The 18,809-nt window shown below is 35.9% G+C and overlaps 1 protein-coding gene and 5 gene segments (V, D, J or C); 5 read left to right on the top strand and 1 right to left on the bottom strand.

The window, feature by feature from the left end:
• Positions 1–795: 795 nt before the first annotated feature.
• On the top strand, positions 796–1,292 carry LOC125261405. The segment is given in 2 exon segments: positions 796–928; positions 1,032–1,292. Coding segments are annotated over 2 exon segments (246 nt in total).
• A 1,559-nt stretch (positions 1,293–2,851) lies between these two features.
• Positions 2,852–3,380, top strand: LOC125261436. The segment is given in 2 exon segments: positions 2,852–2,888; positions 2,978–3,380. A coding segment is annotated over 1 exon segment (297 nt).
• Positions 3,381–5,352: 1,972 nt separating this feature from the next.
• Positions 5,353–6,060, top strand: LOC125261435. The segment is given in 2 exon segments: positions 5,353–5,512; positions 5,620–6,060. Coding segments are annotated over 2 exon segments (384 nt in total).
• A 3,903-nt stretch (positions 6,061–9,963) lies between these two features.
• LOC125261420 lies at positions 9,964–11,651 on the bottom strand. The segment is given in 2 exon segments: positions 9,964–10,418; positions 11,639–11,651. Coding segments are annotated over 2 exon segments (330 nt in total).
• On the top strand, positions 11,631–12,812 carry LOC125261430. The segment is given in 2 exon segments: positions 11,631–12,376; positions 12,481–12,812. Coding segments are annotated over 2 exon segments (381 nt in total).
• Positions 12,813–15,212: 2,400 nt separating this feature from the next.
• The window catches only part of LOC125261424 (adhesion G-protein coupled receptor G6-like), a 44,097-nt gene continuing 40,500 nt past the window's right edge, over positions 15,213–18,809 (top strand). For all 3 annotated transcript variants that reach the window (XM_048179983.1, XM_048179985.1, XM_048179982.1), the window contains exons 1-2: positions 15,213–15,515; positions 17,984–18,072. In XM_048179983.1, the coding sequence (XP_048035940.1) occupies positions 15,514–15,515; positions 17,984–18,072 (91 nt within the window). In that variant the 5' untranslated portion in view covers positions 15,213–15,513. The remainder of the gene's footprint in view (positions 15,516–17,983; positions 18,073–18,809) is intronic.

Raw genomic sequence — 18,809 nt, 5'->3', positions numbered from 1 at the left:
AGCAAATATTACAGTCATTTAATCTTTTCTGAATAAGGTTCAGTTTAATCTCAAACTGATTTTAAAAACATTGTCCACAAACAAACTGATGATTTATATGTAGAAAACAAATTTAAATGATCATTATTAATGTTAATCATGATCATAATTATCAGCAAATGTAAGTTCAAATTATGAATTTTTCAAATCTTTCTCCTTGTCTGATGATGACGCCTACAAAATTAGAATTATTTTGTCCGTATCATCAAACTTTTAATATTTCAATTTACTAAGAATTATGGACACAATTATGTATTATACGAAATAATTGAAAATGTCAGAAAATATTACAATCAATATATTAAAAAACAATGAATGTTAGCAAATTTAAAAAAACAAACAAAAAAAAAAAAAAAACAAAGAAAAATCCTATTATATGTTCTTGAAGTTTTTCAAGTAGTGACTTCACCCCCCCCTCCAAGTTGATCAAGTTAATAATGAATATATTATTCATAGGATAACATTATCATAACTACTGGCTCAGAAAAGCTATCATGCAGTTCTCAGTGCATTGTTAGATTTTAATAGATTCTGATGACCTGTGACCTCTGGAGTGACCTTTGCCCTCTAATGAAGTTCACAGTGACATACTTGTTTCTCTTAGTAATGCAACTCTGTCATTTGAATCACCAGAAAGCCTGAATCTTCAGACAATTGAATCGATGTTTCTGACTCATAACATGAGAAAATATCCTAAACACTGTTATGTTTTATGTGCCTCATCTGTCTAAACCGTTTCCCAGATTTACATAGAGATTATTTGCATCGCAGCACAAGCTTCAGGAGGTTTTAAAGCTCTGTGAGTTTGAACAATGAGAATCTGAACCAACAGCAACCATGAGCTTCATCACCATCTTCATCTGGATGTTCACTAGCTACTGTTTCACAGGTGAGGAAATCTGAAGTTAAACATACTCTGATCTTCTGTGCTTGAAATATTGTCTTTCAGTAAATACTGAATTCTGAATGTTTATTCATTTTTCATGATGTAGAATCAGCTGGTGAAGTGACAGCCACTCAGACGCCTGCAGTGAAATCTGTTCGTCCAGGAGACACATTTACCATGTCCTGTAAAAGCAGTCCTGACGTCTATCAGAGTTGGGATCATCAACCTCTATCCTGGTTCAGTGATAAAGAGTCAAAAACCTCCGTCAGTCAGAGTCACAGTGAAGATATAGTTTTATAAGTGTATTGAGCCATGGCTAAATGAACTATCTTCTAAACGCTTTGACTAATTAAAATCCTTTTGATAACTTTTGTCATTAGTGTCTATAGATGACATGCAAAATTTTGTGTGAATCAGTCAAGTGGTTTAGGAGATCGAAAAAAAAAGATTTAGCAACTCAAAATGGCCTAAAGACTACAACATGTTGTACTAATGTTGTCCACTAGAGGGAACCACAGGATAAGAAATCTATTTTTCTATCAGTTTCCATCAGTTTGAATGTTTGAATCCAAAATTCACAGAACTTCATACACATGGACAACAAGACTTTCTGAGTAAACATGCCGAGTTTCAGCAACTTTTTTTAAATCAGTCATTTATATGAATGGGATTCAGAGATGAAGGTCATAATACTAATGCTGTCCACCAGAGGGAGCCACAGGACAACAAATCCTTTCAGATCTCTTTATAAAAGTCTGTGTAAATGGTTCAATAGATTGACTTGTAGTATAAAAAATGCATATAGGCCTAAATTCATTATAGTTTCATAAAGTTTAATAAAGCCCAATATAATTTCCAAAATACTTACAGATCAATCATTTTTATATTAATATTCATTTTATACTATACTATTGAAAACATATTTGTCAAGTTGCCAGACGTGACTGAATGTATTGCAGTTCAATTGAAGGAAAGAGACAATATTATCTTTCTATTTTAATATAGTACATAGAATAATACTTCCATAAAGAGATACTTAAAGACTCATATTTTATTTGAAAAGACACATGGCCATTGCTGTACCGTCTACTACACGATTCAAAGTGTTTCTGGATTGAAGTTTCTGAGCTGTAAAGGATCCCAATAACAATTCAAGCTACATGTTAATCCTATTATGCTAGAGGATGTTCATGTGCATTAAAGCTGTCTAAAGACCAAGAGTTTGTCTTACATTGGCCATATAACCTGTTACGACCAATTTGTAGGTCACTATATTAGGCAGCCTGTATGTATCCTTTGGCTCAACCAGTGACTTTAGGATAGGACTACAGTAGCTGTTTGTCACTTTGGGTGGCGCAATTGCATACAGTGCTATAATATATAGTGTTTAACCGTTTAAATACAAACTGGGGCCCCATAGAATAAATTCATCACTGCATTAACTCGTCCGTTCCTGTTCATCAGTGGTGTGTCTGTCTGTTCACACCGCCCTCTAGTGGCACAGTGATGTAGTGCAAGATAACATGAATAAAACTGTTGAAGGGTTTCTGTCATCAGTACAGCTGTGATCACCTGCGGTCTCGTACCTGCAGTCGAATTACAGTCGAGCTGATGATGCTTAGATAATGATATTGTAGATTTAAAACATTTCATCTTATCACAATTTAAATTAGTCCAAAATTTTATGCCACATTTTTAAAGTTAACAATTATTGGTATATCATGATTACATGATTTGATGTTGTGATTGACAGGATGAGATGAACGAGCTCCTCCTGAACCTTCATTTAGAGCCTCATTTAAATACAGAATGAGTTCATTTGCATATTGATCAGATGCTTCAGTGCTCTGAGAGTGTTTATAGTGCTGTGAGTTTAACACTTCATCACTGACACACACAACAATCTTCATCAACATGACCTTCATCATCATCTTCATCTGGACTCTCACAGCGTTTGCTCAAGGTTTGTGGAGCACAAGTTTGATATCAATTCATTTCTTCAAGTATATTGTCAAAGTTTTGAGTTGATTTTCTTCTTGTTGTGTGTTTCAGAGTGTAGAGGACAGATCACCGTCACTCAGAGTCCCTCAATGACAGCAGCTCAACCAGGACAAACTGTGAACATCAACTGTAAAACCAGCACAGATGTGTATTATAGTAGTTCTTATGGACATTATTTAGCCTGGTACTTACAGAAACCTGGAGAAGCTCCTAAACTCCTGATTTATTTAGCAAGCACCCTCCAGTCAGGAACTCCATCTAGATTCAGTGGCAGTGGATCTAACAGTGATTTCACTCTGACCATCAGTGGAGTCCAGACTGAAGATGCTGGACATTATTACTGTATGAGTGAACACTGTCCTAGTAGCTGTGTGTTCACACAGTGATGAAGAGTCGTACAAAAACCTCCGTCAGTCAGAGTCACAGTGACTGAACTGATACTGCAGCTGCTCAAAGGAGGATCTGAAACAACATCGTCACACAAACATCTGAAATAAAATCATCTGAATTAATCTTTTTTTTATAAATTATTGAGGTCAGAAATCAAAGCATTAGCTGAGAGAAACAGACATCAGTGTCACTGTTAAATTTCCTCATATTCATACACTCTTTAGACTAAAATTGTTGTGGAAAATGTATATCTGCCTTGAGATTTTGTGCTCTTATAGATCAGTGACATGATTGAGATCTACATGTGAGTCGTCCACCATATTGGATCAGTCAGATCTGGTCCGTGAACACTGGAGAGCAAGTGAACTCCTGACTGCATCTGCAACCTCTGTAATAAAGTTTCATGAGAACTAGTTAAATAGTAAAATCACTGTGGGGCATCGATTATAAAACACAAAGTTCCATTAGTTGCTTTTATTTGAGAAATGGATCAACATGTGGATCAAGGTGTGGTTATTATACAAAAGAACAACAATACTGACATAAATCACAAGTATAAAAACATCAAACACTCATAAATAGTTGCAGAAACCTCAAGCAGCAAAACAATCAAATCAACTTCCACTTGATGAACACACACAGTCCTCTATCAGAACACAGTCCAGACCTCAACTCTCATTCTAGTGATTTCCAGCATGTCCACGAGCTCCAAGAGGAAGATGTGTGGCAGATATTTAAGGAATAATCAGTATCGCCCTCTACTGCCTCATTCCCTTCATAACCTCATTCACATATGAATATCTATATGCAATAGACATTAGCTGCTATTTTCACAGCATTTAGTTGATCATTAATGTGATTTTCCATATTGAGTTATACAAAAACACAAACCAGCACATCCTCACCTCTGAAAGGTTTTCCTCTGTCCGTCTGGAGTTTAAAGCTCAGTGGTTTATATGCTGCACAATGCTGTGATATTTTTGATGAAAGTTATTGATTTGTAAGTGTGAGTGATGAACAGCGTCATGTTGACCGTTGTGTCGATGTGTCCGGAGCGGTCGAATGAGCCTCTATGACACCACCTTATGTTTAACATCTTTAAATTCAGTGTGTGTCTTCTGGTATGATCCGCTTACACTTATTTTTAGATGTATAAAACAGCTCATTGTGCTGCTTGATATTGCAAATTGACATTTTATTTTAATGTACTGTCTTCATTATAAACACACTGGTCTGTAGTGTGAATAGTTTCACTGTTTACTGCACTTTATTATTATTCTCGTTATTTCACTAATGAATCTGAAATCTCGTACATTCACAGAAAACAGTCTATATCTGCACTGAAAAATAAGAAGGATACATATCTAAGCCTCTGGAATAATGACTTTATTTGTTTATGGATGCATGCATTCATATTTATGCCATTATTTATGCATAACTCTATACATTAAAAATATAAATGCATTATTTATGGACTTAACTACACATGTATTTATTTAAGCATGTATTTTGTGTTTTATTTAACTTACTGACACCAAGTTTTAACTGATGAGCAAGATAAGAATTTTAATTTACACTTTTAACTGAATTTATGTTTCAGATGTAAACTATAAAATGAATGAATGAATATGAACAAACCTCGTCTCTCTGTTAGTCAAACTCAACTGTCTCGAAGTTTGATGATCCTGTGAAACCAGAAACACTCACAATAACTATAAATGTGTTTGTCATACATGTGCACCTCAAAAAAAAATATTTATATATTCTTTTATCTGTGAGGTTCATAATTTTGCCACATGTTCTTGTTTTTTCCATCATGTATCTGCAGGTGTTTTCATGCTCCATTGAGTGAAGTTTATTTATGAAATGAAAGTGGCTTTAAAATAAAAAATGTAATTGTGAGAGTCAAAATAAAGACAAAAACGTCACAATTATTTCTAAACATCCAGTTTGCTGCAGCAGTGTTTGATGAGGGAAATTTAATTCTTAACATTTCTGCTCTGCTGTCAGTGTCTGAGACACATTTGAGAGGAAACGCTTTGAATTTGTGTCCCACCCCTGTGATTGGAGCTCAATATCAGAGCGTCTGTCAGTCCGACTGTAAATCCAACATCACTGTCCTTCAGTTTCACTCATTCCCAGTAAAGATGAGGACACACGCTCTGATCATCTGCTCTCTGCTGCTGCTGCTCAACGGTGACACTCACTTTACTGCATTTACTACATTTACTACAGTACATGAACTTGTTCTGGTAAAGATCATTAATGTCTTCTGCTGATTTTCTTCTTGTTGTGTGTTTCAGAGTGTAGAGGACAGATCACCGTCACTCAGAGTCCCTCAATGACAGCAGCTCAACCAGGACAAACTGTGAACATCAACTGTAAAACCAGCAGAGATGTGTACAAATATAGTGGGAATGATTGTTTAGCCTGGTACTTACAGAAACCTGGAGAAGCTCCTAAACTCCTGATTTATTATACAAGCACCCTCCAGTCAGGAACTCCATCTAGATTCAGTGGCAGTGGATCTAACAGTGATTTCACTCTGACCATCAGTGGAGTCCAGACTGAAGATGCTGGACATTATTACTGTCAGAGTTTCCACTATCCAAACAGTCAATATGTGTTCACACAGTGATAAAGAGTCGTACAAAAACCTCCGTCAGTCAGAGTCACAGTGACTGAACTGATACTGCAGCTGCTCACACACTTTCACACACTTTCACACACACTCAACAGCAGAAGGTTTTCAAACACACAGATCTAAAATCTTCTACAAATGTTTCTCTCTCATAAACTTTCATCAAGTCAAGTCAGCAGACCAAACACCTCTGAAAGCAGACAAAATGGACCTGATGGACTTATTTCTGTTTATGATAATTTATCTATGGCCACATTATGATTTCCACATTTGGCATATGACAAAGATTGGGTATGTGAATGTGTTCAGATTTTGGCTATAGGAAATAGAAATATTGAATATAACTCCATTCAAATAAACAAAATGACTGAACATAACTTGTTTATGTTCAATAAAAAGCCTATACCACACATCAGGAAAACAGATAGAGATTGAGAAAGTGAACAATCTAAGCAAATGATCTGGATGTAATGAAATCCACCATCTCTTTTATGGTTTAATTTAAAAAAGATCACAGATGAAGTCGTGTGAAAACAACAACGTCACATACTATCGTTTGCATAGATTACTTTCAGGTTTATACTTCATAGTATCCAGTAGGTTCTCCTCATCTTTTGATCAATGAATTTTCATGACTTTTCTGGTCATCTGTCATTTGTTTTACATTTACAAACTTTTATCTTCTGTTCCTGATGGATGGTTTTTGCTGCCCCCTGTTGGTCATTGGTCCCATGTGCACCACATATTCAAAATGCACTCATTCAAACAAAAATAGACATTTTTCAAAATTATGCAGTAGAAATGAAAATCATACAGGTTTGAAACATGCATATGAGGGAGAATAACAGACTTTTAGGTTAAATATCCCTTCAAGACTCTGAGAAGAAGCTCTTCTCTGTTCGAAATCGCCCTATATTTGCCTACATTACTCCACCCAAGTCCTGAAAAGTGAAGCCAAAGCGTCTCGATCGCCCCCAGGTGGCTGGATGCAGTATAAATCATAAACCCCACCCTCTCCATGTAATCGAATGGGATGTGAGACAAACTAAACAATTAAATTACACTTCAAATACATTTTTTCCAAATATGGTTTCTGTCATTTAATGTAGGCATAATGGGTTGTTCTGCAGTAAAGAAGGACAAATCAGGACAAACAAAAACAGTGAAAATACTGCAGAGCTCAAATCAGAAGCAGCCATCTTGATGTACCGACTCTCTGCAGGATCACTTCTGCATTTTGTCTCAGTAACATCTGGCACAGCGCTGGAAGCTGTTTTCGCTAGTGGTTAATTGTGGATACATCACAGAAGAATATGATATTTTACACTCACTGTTTAAAGGGGTCATGACATGAGAAATTATTCTTGGTCTTTTGGCATATAAGAGGTCTTTGTATCATTATTACATCCTGCAAGTTCCATAATCAAAACGTCCTCATCATCAATAAAAAATCATATATAATCAAGCTGTAAAAAAGCTTCGTTTGGAACAGAGGTGCGTGTGACGTCACATGGGCACAATCATTTGCATACGACTGCCTGTAGAGCAAAACAACACATACTTCTACATCATCACATCATTGGCCCCGCCCACTGGTGTTCAGTCAATGAGCAGCGTGTGGATCTAAAGTAGGCCGAGATGTTTATGATAAGATTAATAATAACAAGATTGTGATGTCACACAGACATTGTGCTGTTCCTGTCTGTGGAAAAACATCATCTTTACATAAGCTGCCAAAGGCTCCAGGGGCATGTACCATGATGGTAGTTGAACAAACTAAGGGTTATAGAATTAGTTTCGAGTTGACAAAACCAAACCGATGCAATCAGGGATAATTGGTGCCATGACACAGCTCATCAACTTTCTCTGTCAACTCAGACTTTGATTCTTAAAGTACACGTGAAAGTAAAATTGACCTTATTTATTTTGTTAACTGAAATTGCTAGTTTTTTTTGGTGAACAATTAATCCGTGCAAGTAAATCCACACAAAAAAAATTGTTTGGCTTCGTAATCTTTAATCAAAATCTGAAAATGCTCCTCCCCTCTGCAACGATGCCCCTTCTCTAATGACGTCAGTTTGACGGCTTGGGTTGAAAACGCTTAAACCACTCCCCTCCAACCGTTAGTCTGCTATGAGCTAGAGATGGAGAGGAGGAGCGCTGAAGTAAAACTCTGCCTGTCGGTACACGATCCGTTCCACCTGCATGATCCGTTTCACGCATGCGCGTAATTACGTTGTAGAAAACGTCACATTTTCCTACACTATCGGTACCTACTAATGAAACACTTGATGGCAAGGCAAGGCATATTTGTGTAACGTTAGTTGTATTGTTTAACATTTAACAGCGGGTCTATTTTGATGCTTTTAAATGTAGCTTAGGCTATGCATTACGATGTGTTTACGTGGTTGCCAATCCAAAATAATAAAGGAGTTACATGAACATACATGATCAGTTTCCTCTATACTCTCCTTTGCGATTCATTGCTGGTATAAGGCTTAACTTACTTAACTTGCCGTGTTTTGGTCTGAGGTCAGTAGTATTGTCAAAGACGGTTTGTGTCGTTTTTTTTATTAAAAGCTGCTAATAGTTAACTTTTAAGTTAAGTAATTTTGTATTAGTATGGGTCTATATAGGCTAATATATATCTATATAATCTAAATGAGGAAAATAACCCCTTCAATGTTGTTTACAGAAGACACTAAGGAATATAATATGCATTTCTGCCAAGACTGCACTTACATAAAGAAAGAACTACAAACAAGTGTGGGGAAATGTTATAGAGTATTTCAAACTGACAATGGAAATGACTTGAAAGAAGCATGTGTGCACACAGAAGTTTTATTTAAGAGTAAAAATTCTCTCTCTCTCTCTCTCTCTCTCTCTCTCTCCCACACACACACACACACTCTCTCTCCACACACACACACACACACACACACACACACACTCTCTCTCTCCCTCACACGCACTCTCTCTCTCACATTCACACACAAAGAACGGATCGTGCAGGTCGTCGCAAAACAGAATTATCATTTGCGCATGTGCGTTTTCTAAAGAGTCTACTACGCATGCGTAGAACGGATCGTGCAGGTGGAACGGATCGTGTACTGACACTGCCCTCTATTCAATTTGGAAATACGTCACAACACTGGAGAAAAGTCGTTTGCAACTTCCGGCTCACACGCACTTTAAGCTATGATTACTTCTCTCACGTCCACATAAAAGGCACCGAACAACCAGTCGTGTTCAATATGGAAAGAAGAGCATTGTAGTTTTCAGTGGAGGAGCAGGAGATAATAATGCAGAAGTACGAAGAATATTAAAATGTTTTTCAAGCGAAGTAACACTATCTCTGCTGCCAAAGCAAGAGAAGATTGTTGAAGAAAGATTGCTGATAGCGTTAATGCGTAAGTTGAACAAATGCATTCCTCAATGTGAAATTATTGTTTTATATATATATATATATATATATATATATATATATATATATATATATATATATATAATGTATATACTGTATATATGTATATACAGTATATATATTTACACACTCTGTATATACAGAGTGTGTAAATTAATATATAGATTCATATGTTGTTTTGTTACATTAAACTACACTAAAGTCATGGTGTATCAGTAACATGCAGATGTTTCTCAAGCAGCTCCTTCATCTAAAGCTGTTTCTAAATGTATTACTCATAACTCATTTCTCATGAGCAGAAGTGAAAATGTTCCAGTTGAGAGCGTTGAACCAATCAAAGAGTGAAACTGTGAGTTTGAGGTGAAAATCACATTTGCATTGGCAGGTTTAGTGATTGTGATCCTCTCAGAATAGAGCAGCTCCGTCTCCAGTGACCATGTTCAAACCCCAAGAGCTTCATTTGACATTTCCTGTTAAATGCAGCTGTTCTCAACTATTACAATCAATCAAAAGCAGCTGAAACTTTAGTGCAGGACTTTGAATGAACGACACACTGATCAATGATGCAGTCGGACACAAATGTAACGCGTTCAGAAGCTTTATTGAATGAACAGCAATGGCAGCACATTGAAAGACTGCTTCAGTATTGAGCTGTAAATCACGTGACTGCTGTGAATCCTGCCGGACGCTCAGATACGGCTCGTCTGGACCGGAGAAACATCAGCACTGGGAGCTCTTGAGGAACGAGGCCTCGTGATCAGCTCCGTCATGTCTTACTCTGCAGACGAAGCGATCCGCGCCTTCCCAGCGTGCTTTGCTGAGGCTCAGGACGCTGCTGCGGCTGTAGCGTCCGTCCCGCTCGCTCTCTGCGCTGGTCTGAACCCCCTCGGTGACCTCTGACCCATCCAGCGTCCAGCTCACCGTCGCACCCTGTGGAGAGTAAGAGCTGAGCAGGCAGAGCAGTGCGGCTGAGTCTCCAGAGATCTGCAGAGAAGAGGGCGGCAGCAGAGACACGGAGGGCTTCACTGCGGGACCAGCTGCACAAACACACACAAACACACATGAACAACTGCAGAAATTATGATTTGACTTCAAATATAAGTTCAAATTTAAATGATCCTCAGAATGATTTTGAAAAACATTGTCCAAGTAAATTAATGATTATATTAAGATTTCATTATAAGAAAACAAATTTAAATGATCTTTTCAATATTAATTGTATTTTGAAAATATTCTGCTATTCAAACATCAGATTCAAATTTGATATTTTAAATAGTTTAAAAGACAAATTTTCATAATGCTCTTCAACTAAGTTTCTTTTTGTCTGATGACCCCAACAAAATTATATTTTGTCCATATTATAAAACGTTTGTTTCATGCATTTAAAAAACTCTTAATTGTTAATTTTACCAAGAATTACAGACAAAATGATGTATCAGAAATAACTGAATAGATTTTAAAGTACTGCAGTGAATACATGAAATGAACAAAATGTTAGCAATAATAAGATTATAAATTATTAATGTAAAATTAAAAATTATATTTAGAAACAATATGAAATTATAAAATTTAAATAAATAATGAAATGAATGAAAAAAATATTAGATTTTTTTTTCAAGTTACAAAACATTTTAATCTCAATCTATTTTTTAAAAACATTGACAACATGAAAAATGATTAATATATTGTGATTTCTTCATAAGACTTGAAAAAATATTTGAAAAAAAAAAACAAATTTACATAATTTCAGTATTTTTTAAATTCTTCATATTTTGATACAATCAATCATAAATTTCAGCAGCTTCAATAATACATGTTTTAATTATTCTGTTAAAACACTTACAATCATAATCAACTTGATTGTAAACTTAATAGTTTAAATGATTGATTTTTAAAATGCTCATTAACTAAATTTGTCTTTGTCTGATGATGACGCTTACACAATTAGATTTATTTTGTCTGTATTATTAAACTTGGATGTCATGACTTTAAAAATCCTCTATTATAACCCTTATACCATTACTTCATATAAAATGAAAAATGATGTAAATAATATAATAATTCAATATTGCAATTATTAAGGAAACTTTTCAAAAACAATTTTTTTCTAATAAATGAATAATCTTTTTAACAAATGTTTTCTGAAATAATCGAAAAATCAAATAAAACTAATTAATTAAAATATCATGAATTTTTTAGATAATTTAAGAAAGACTTACTTCTGATCACCAGTTTAGTTCCTCCACCGAAAGTGTACCACAGTGCTTCATTCTAGTGAAAGCGTCGTACAAAAACCTCCGTCACACTCAAATGAACACAAACTCCAGCAGAGAAAGAGACGAACGACACTCACACACACTGATATGAGACTCAACAGCAGCTCTTCTCAACATCAACATGATTGATCTGAAAACACACACTAAATATTCCTCTTTAAATGAAATACATGTTATTGCGAGAAGGCTGTAATCATTTGTTTCATAGTCAGCCATAAAATGCATTGACTTTACAAACACATGTGATTTAAAGTCCACTAATTCTATTGAACTGCTTTATAATGAAATCTTCAGCCAGATTTAGATGGTCATTCTCTATTGGATGACCTTTGACCTGTTCTACAGTATCATGATGATATCAGATCTGCAGCACAGGTATTAAATGCTCTCAGCATCAAAGTCTGAATGAAACTGATCATTAAAACAGTGTTTAGAGGGAGAAGATCCACCCAAAATAACATGAAGTAAATCAGGAGTGTCTGTTTCTGAAAATGATCAATAGAAATTTATTAGCAAAGATACTAAATGACAAAACAGTGTTTCTGCTGTCTTCAGGTAAATGATCTGGAGTGTGTTTGCATATTGATCAGATGCTTCAGTGCTCTGAGAGTGTTTATAGTGCTGTGAGTTTAACACTTCATCACTGACACACACAACAATCTTCATCAACATGACCTTCATCATCATCTGGACGCTCTTATACTGCTTTATACTACAAGGTGAAAAGTATTTATCTAAAATAAATCATTTAAGTTATATCATTTTAACATAAATAAGTAAAATAATATATACTTTATAGACTAATAAATGGTTTGTTTTTCAGGCTGTAGAGCTCAGATCACAGTGACTCAAACTCCTGCAGTGAAAACTGTTAAACCAGGAGAAAATGTTGAGATGAGCTGTAAACTCAGTACTGCTACTACACACTGCAGCCCACCCTGTGTGTTCTGGTACTTACAGAAACCTGGAGAAGCTCCTAAACTCCTGATTTATAGAACAAACACCCTCCAGTCAGGAACTCCATCTAGATTCAGTGGCAGTAAATCATCTGGGAGTGATTTCACTCTGACCATCAGTGGAGTCCAGACTGAAGATGCTGGACATTATTACTGTCTGAGTTATCACTACATCAGTAACTGGGTGTTCACACAGTGATAAAGAGTCGTACAAAAACCTCCGTCAGTCAGAGTCACAGTGACTGAACTGAACTTGGGTAAAGTTGGTTTTATATTCGCACATTCGGACATCCGTATTCAATAGCCTTGTTAATCACACTACATTGGACATTCAGTGGACATTCACAAGTAAATATGCCATTAAAACAATACTTGCCTATTTTGATCGACTGTGAAAAATGTTGTAAGTTGACAGTCGTTGGTTGTCAATATCATGTCGCTGCTTAAAATTCGCAAACATTAATTTATTGCACATTTATTGTAAAGTCTGAATTTATCAGAAGTCCGAATGTGCGAATATAAAACCAACTTTACCGAAGTCTGAACTGATACTGCAGCTGCTCACACACTTTCACACCATTTCACACACACTCAACAACACTTGGGTAAAGTTGGTTCTCTATATAGCTCTGGTTCTCCCCTGTCAGGATTCAGTTAGGATGCACAATAATGTCAGAAACTGTGAATATATGCTGCATGGAGATAGAACAGGTATAGTAATCAATAATGTAAATCTAACTCAGAGATTGGGCTCTAAATGAGTTCAGAGATTCAGATCAAATAATGATTATGTGAAAACATAACCAACACCACCTGATCATCTTTTAACTTTGCTTGTCTGGCTGTTATAACTCAATTACAGCAGCCCAAACAAATTCTAACATTAAAAAGTGATGGGTCAAGAGCTCAACTAAAACAAACCCTGACCTCTGTGATGGTGTCTTAAAAATTGTGATTTTCTCCTTTGGTGATTCTGCTTGCTTGGACTTTTACTTTCTGAGCCCTGGACTTTCCACCTCTGCCGCGAACGGACCCGTATCGGCGTCCACTTGCGCGCAGTGACGGATCTGTAACGAAGGCGGATCGCGGACCCCGCTTTGGCTCCGCTCCGCATCCGCGATTAAAAGCTTACCTCCGCGGCGTGTCCGTTTGGGACCCGCAAATTGATACAACCGTACAGTAAAGGCGCGTACGCGTCCGCGGATCCGACATGGGTCCGCTCAGGATCCGCTGATTGACAGTAGAATTTATGGCGCCGGCCGGAGGCGGACCTGATCCTCTGGGCGGCGCCAAAACGAATGTGACAGTCACGCGGGTTTGGCGACTTGAATGCGGATCCGCCTAGGAGTCCCCTGCTGTGTGGGTAAACTTATTGCTTATTAAAACTAATTTTGATGTCACTGTATAGTATTCAGTTTGAACCTTATTGTGTATCTTTAAGACACTCTTTTAATCATTGCAGTTTCAGTGTTCGTTTACCTAAATATGTCACTTAAAGGTGCTAAATAGGATGTTTTGTTTTATACAAATGTTTTATATGTCTTTACTAACTGATAAAAGACTATTTATTAGGTGCACTGAAAGTAATAATATTAATATACATCATCTGTGCACGAGGTAGGGCCTTAAAAACATCAGCCGATTGGCCCTCTGGCTTGTCAATCACTGCCATGACGTTCCTTGTGAGAGACGTGTGCGGCTGCGTGCTCCAGTAACTTTCCACACTCCACAGGCGCCGCATGCAATGTTTTTGTCAGGAGACAGGAGTAACAACTGCAGATTATGAGTTACCTGCGGTGAGTCCGACATAATGAATCCACTAACATGACACAGCGAATGCCGGTGGTAAACACTCGTGCACGACTTTTGGGAGGCTTTCCTTTGAAATGAGCTGTGAAGGAGGGGGGCTGTTCTTACGCATGCGCTCATTTCAAACTCACTAACAGTTTTTGGATTCTCAGTCGACGAAAAAATCCTCTCTATCACCTTTAATGTATATTGATAAGAAATGTGATTTATAGCCTATGTCATTTAATTCAGTGATAGTGTGTAACCTATTGTATTTTCTACATTTCTTTGTAGAAAACACATACACATAAACACGCTTCTCAAACAGCATCCCAAGATTGTTTTTGCTTTTATCAACTGGATTAAAGTTTTTTGTTTTGTTTTTTTTGTTTTGTGCACCTCTTTTTAATGGAAGATAGGAGGACAGTTTAACGCACATGATATCACAGGCTATCCTACATGACGAATAAAAATAACAAACACATTATGTAATATATATATATATATATATATATATATATATATATATATATATAAACATTTAGCTGAAATATCCACAAGATATAAGAGCGCATGATTTATCCGTCGATCAGATGCGCGTCAAAGTTGTGTTCGTTACTATAGCAACAGTAGAATCCGGGTACAGTGTGTTTCAGAATCAATCATTGTAAAAAGAACTTTTAAGTCGTGATCACGAGAAAACAAGATAGAAAAAAAATAAATAATCCATGGCAGTTTAGGGCTTCCGTACTAATGCAAAGTATTCATGTTTTCTCTCTTTCTTTATTATTTTGGGGGTCTCCTCGGGATTTCTCTCACTGAAGGGTGGGGCTCTTTTGAGAACTGCCTCCAGCGGTTGGACAAGCACAGTTTTGTCTAGTAAACTCTTGTTAACGCTTTACCCAGCATCTGTCTGCTCGGAGAACAGGTTCATCTATCAAAAATAGATATTGCACTTGGTTTAAGAATATCTCCGATGATGATATGTTTCTGCTAAGCATTGGCGTGGCGCGTGAAAGTTGATGGTGGGCTGCCTCTCAAAGTTCTCTTAAGTTGTTCAAACAGGAGAAGAGATATAAAGTTTCTTCAACGAGACGAGCTTCAATGAAATAATGTAAGTAACTTTTTTAACTTCCCATGTTTCTTTGTGAAATGGGATATACGGACTATATCTAAAATAAATACATATTTTGGTTTTCACTGTCAAACTTTCGCTGCGAATAGGTCTCTGATTAGTTTTTGTGATAATAGAATTTGTCCATAAGAGATTGACATGTTCAAAATGTCGTCTAAAATTAATCGTAAAAATAATGTGGAAATTGAGACTGCTGCATGTTTTATTTATATTTTTATTTTGGACGACGTTGATCAACTCATAAATGGAAAGCTCACATAATCTCCTTTGTTTGTGTAATTGCTGTATTGTGCATATTATTGTTGCATTTTACTTACTGCTTTTACTTAGAACAGTGAAATATCCATGGCCCATATATATATATATATATATATATATATATATATATATACAGTATATATATAATGAATTCCCAAAGCTTTGAAGTCTATATTAATGTTGTTATTATTACTATTATTATTTTGCATTATGATTTTATGGAGTCTTAGACTTATGAATACCAGAAGGCACTGTTTCTGGTTTTTCAACTAATTTTTGCCATGATCAATCAAGTTCTTTATGCTGTTTGCAGGGTCCCCTGAGTCGCTGACCCCAGTTATGTGTATTTACATATGCGCTCTGAGCATTATTCATGCTCTATAATGTCATGTATTACATGAATTTTACATAATGGTCTAAATAAAAGGCCTAATTCTGATCATGTGACGACAAATGCTCCATCTTACACAGATGGTCTGAGACTGTTTATTTAGGGCTGAAAAATATGTAGTAATTCTGATTTGTAACAATGATTTATTTCAGGGTGTTGACTGACTTACATTCCTCTTAGATAAGATTCCCTTCTCATTTAAAGGGATCGTGTCCTTTTAATGATAATAGAGATCTCCATTATCTTTCGACAATGGTTGCTGAAATGAAACAAGATCTCAGGACCTCACACAGGATCTTGTAACTTCACACACTTCCAGGTCTTGGCAACAAAAGCTTACAGACTTAGATGTTATTAACCATAGTATCAAATGAAGCATTGCGATAATCTCATTATAACTCACTCAGTCTCAGATGGAGGGAATTTTCCATCCATTTGTTGTAATGAAGACATTTATCACCTTAATCCTAATGCCGACGAACGATGGACAATTAAACAAATAATGTCTTCATCAGAATAACTTATGTTATCATCTCCCGCTGGAATCTTCTTTTTCCATGAACTTTGGATAATGGCTCATTAGAACTCGCCGAATTTGTGGAAGCAGGGATTAGACCAGGGGTTGTTTATTGATGTCCAATTTAAAATCTTGAATGTGTTTTGTAGTAAAAAGTAACAGATGATTCATCTGAGATTGATTTTATGGATTCGTCTGACATTCTTTGTAGTTAGAACCAGGAAAGTTTTTACAGCTTGTTGCAGGAGAACTGTTTTAAGAACTTTTTATTCTTTAGTTCTTTAGAAAACCATCTATATTCTGATGCTTCAGAACTCAGAAACCAATATTCTGAGGTATTTTTCATAGACATAAAACATCAAGAATGTTCTTTTTAATCTCTATAAAACCACAGGCAACTTAAGAACCCTTTAAAACAAAACATGTTCTAGATAAAAGAGTGTTCTTTTCTGAATCAATACTACAAAGAACCATTAAAGAACCTTTATTTTTAAGAATGTTGTTTATCAACTTCTCTTTCCAGTAAAGCCCTAAACATTGGATTGCTGTTTTGGCAGCTATCTGAGATTAAAAAAAAAGTTCTCAGAAGCACCATTTTAAAGTTGAAGATTGAAGTTGATAGTTTCACTACAGTAGCTTCTGCTAGAACAGTCTTTTTGTATGAAAGAATGAGAGCAGGGACACCTTTGGGCATTATGTTTTTTTATGTTTCTTATGTTTCTTATGTTTTTTTCAGACTCTACTTTCCTGTCATTTCAAGCTATGCGTTGTAAATAGTGGTGTACCTCTTTGAAAACCTCACCGTCCGTGATCCTTTTCAGCAAACTTTCAGCTGACGTGGGAGAGTGATTAGTCATTATGTAACAGGGCAGTTTTTGCATGCCTGCGGTCACTGTTCTGACAAGAAAAAAAATGGTTTCCATGCCACAAATACATAATTTAAACCATCAAAGTTCTCCCAAATTATAGACGCATGAATAAAGATATTGTGCTCCTGTGTGAGAGAAAGTGAGAAAAGCTTATGCATGAAGTTTATGCCAAGTGTTTTGAGTCAGTGACTAAGAAAACCAAAAAAGCAACAGCAGTTCGTGGGGCTACAGTTTTTGTGCAAATAAAATCGAATGTGTTGCGTCAAAAGTGGACCTCAACTGCAGTCCATTTAATGAAACCTCTAATGCAATTGTGGTTTTTGAGTATTTACACTATACTAAAATTACATATAAGTAATAAATTAAATTGTGGTTGTGTTTCAAAATTTAATTTGCTAAATCTGATTGGCAGGATTTTGTTCATCAGCAGTCGGTGGTGGAGATGGACATTCCAGAAAGCTCTCACAGTTTTCCTGCTGCAGATCTTCTTTTTGACTACAGGTAAAGGAGCTCTACAGTTATAAATGTAAAATGTTATAATGCAAATAGTGTGTTATCTGGAAATGTAATCCATAGTTATATTCTGAACTGATTTTTTTATGTATATTGCTCATCGTACTAATCAACATTGCTTCCATCTCATTAATTCACATTTTTTCCGTCTCTTTAATGATTCATTTCATATTTTCAATTGCTTTCTGGCTTATTTCAGTAATTCTCTTATATATTCTTTTCTTTTATATATGTACATATTTTATACTTTCTATCAGCTTCCTTACATTTGGATTTTGTCACATTTCTTGCTCTTTACCTATCATGCTTTTTAAAATCACCTTTAACATGCTTTTATTGTCTTTGTCCTTGCATTCTGAATCTGTAGGCTTAGAAATCACAACTGTTATACATGAAAAACATCTGAAAGTGTTAAAATATAATTAGAGATGCACCTAGAGATGCAGGGATCGGAATTGGACGATTTTCGAAGCTTGGAGCCTGGGAATGCGCAGAAGGAATCGTCAGAGTCGCGGTATCAAACTCGCACCCAGACAACTGTGTCATCATTGATGTATTTTAAATAGACTAAAAATTATACACAATTTAAAATTCTATCTATAAAATAATAGGCTATTCTGTTTCTAGAGCAATAATATTTTTGAAACAGCAAATTCAGTAGATAAACTCAATATAATATGCCAATAGAAACAACTCTAAATCGTCAGAAACGGTCCTGCCATTTT

Source organism: Megalobrama amblycephala, unplaced genomic scaffold (genome assembly GCF_018812025.1).
Source record: "Megalobrama amblycephala isolate DHTTF-2021 unplaced genomic scaffold, ASM1881202v1 scaffold414, whole genome shotgun sequence".
In the NCBI taxonomy this organism is placed as follows: Eukaryota; Metazoa; Chordata; class Actinopteri; order Cypriniformes; family Xenocyprididae; genus Megalobrama; species Megalobrama amblycephala.
The sequence above is the reverse complement of the archived record's forward strand: the minus strand, read 5'-3'. Positions and strand labels throughout refer to the sequence as shown.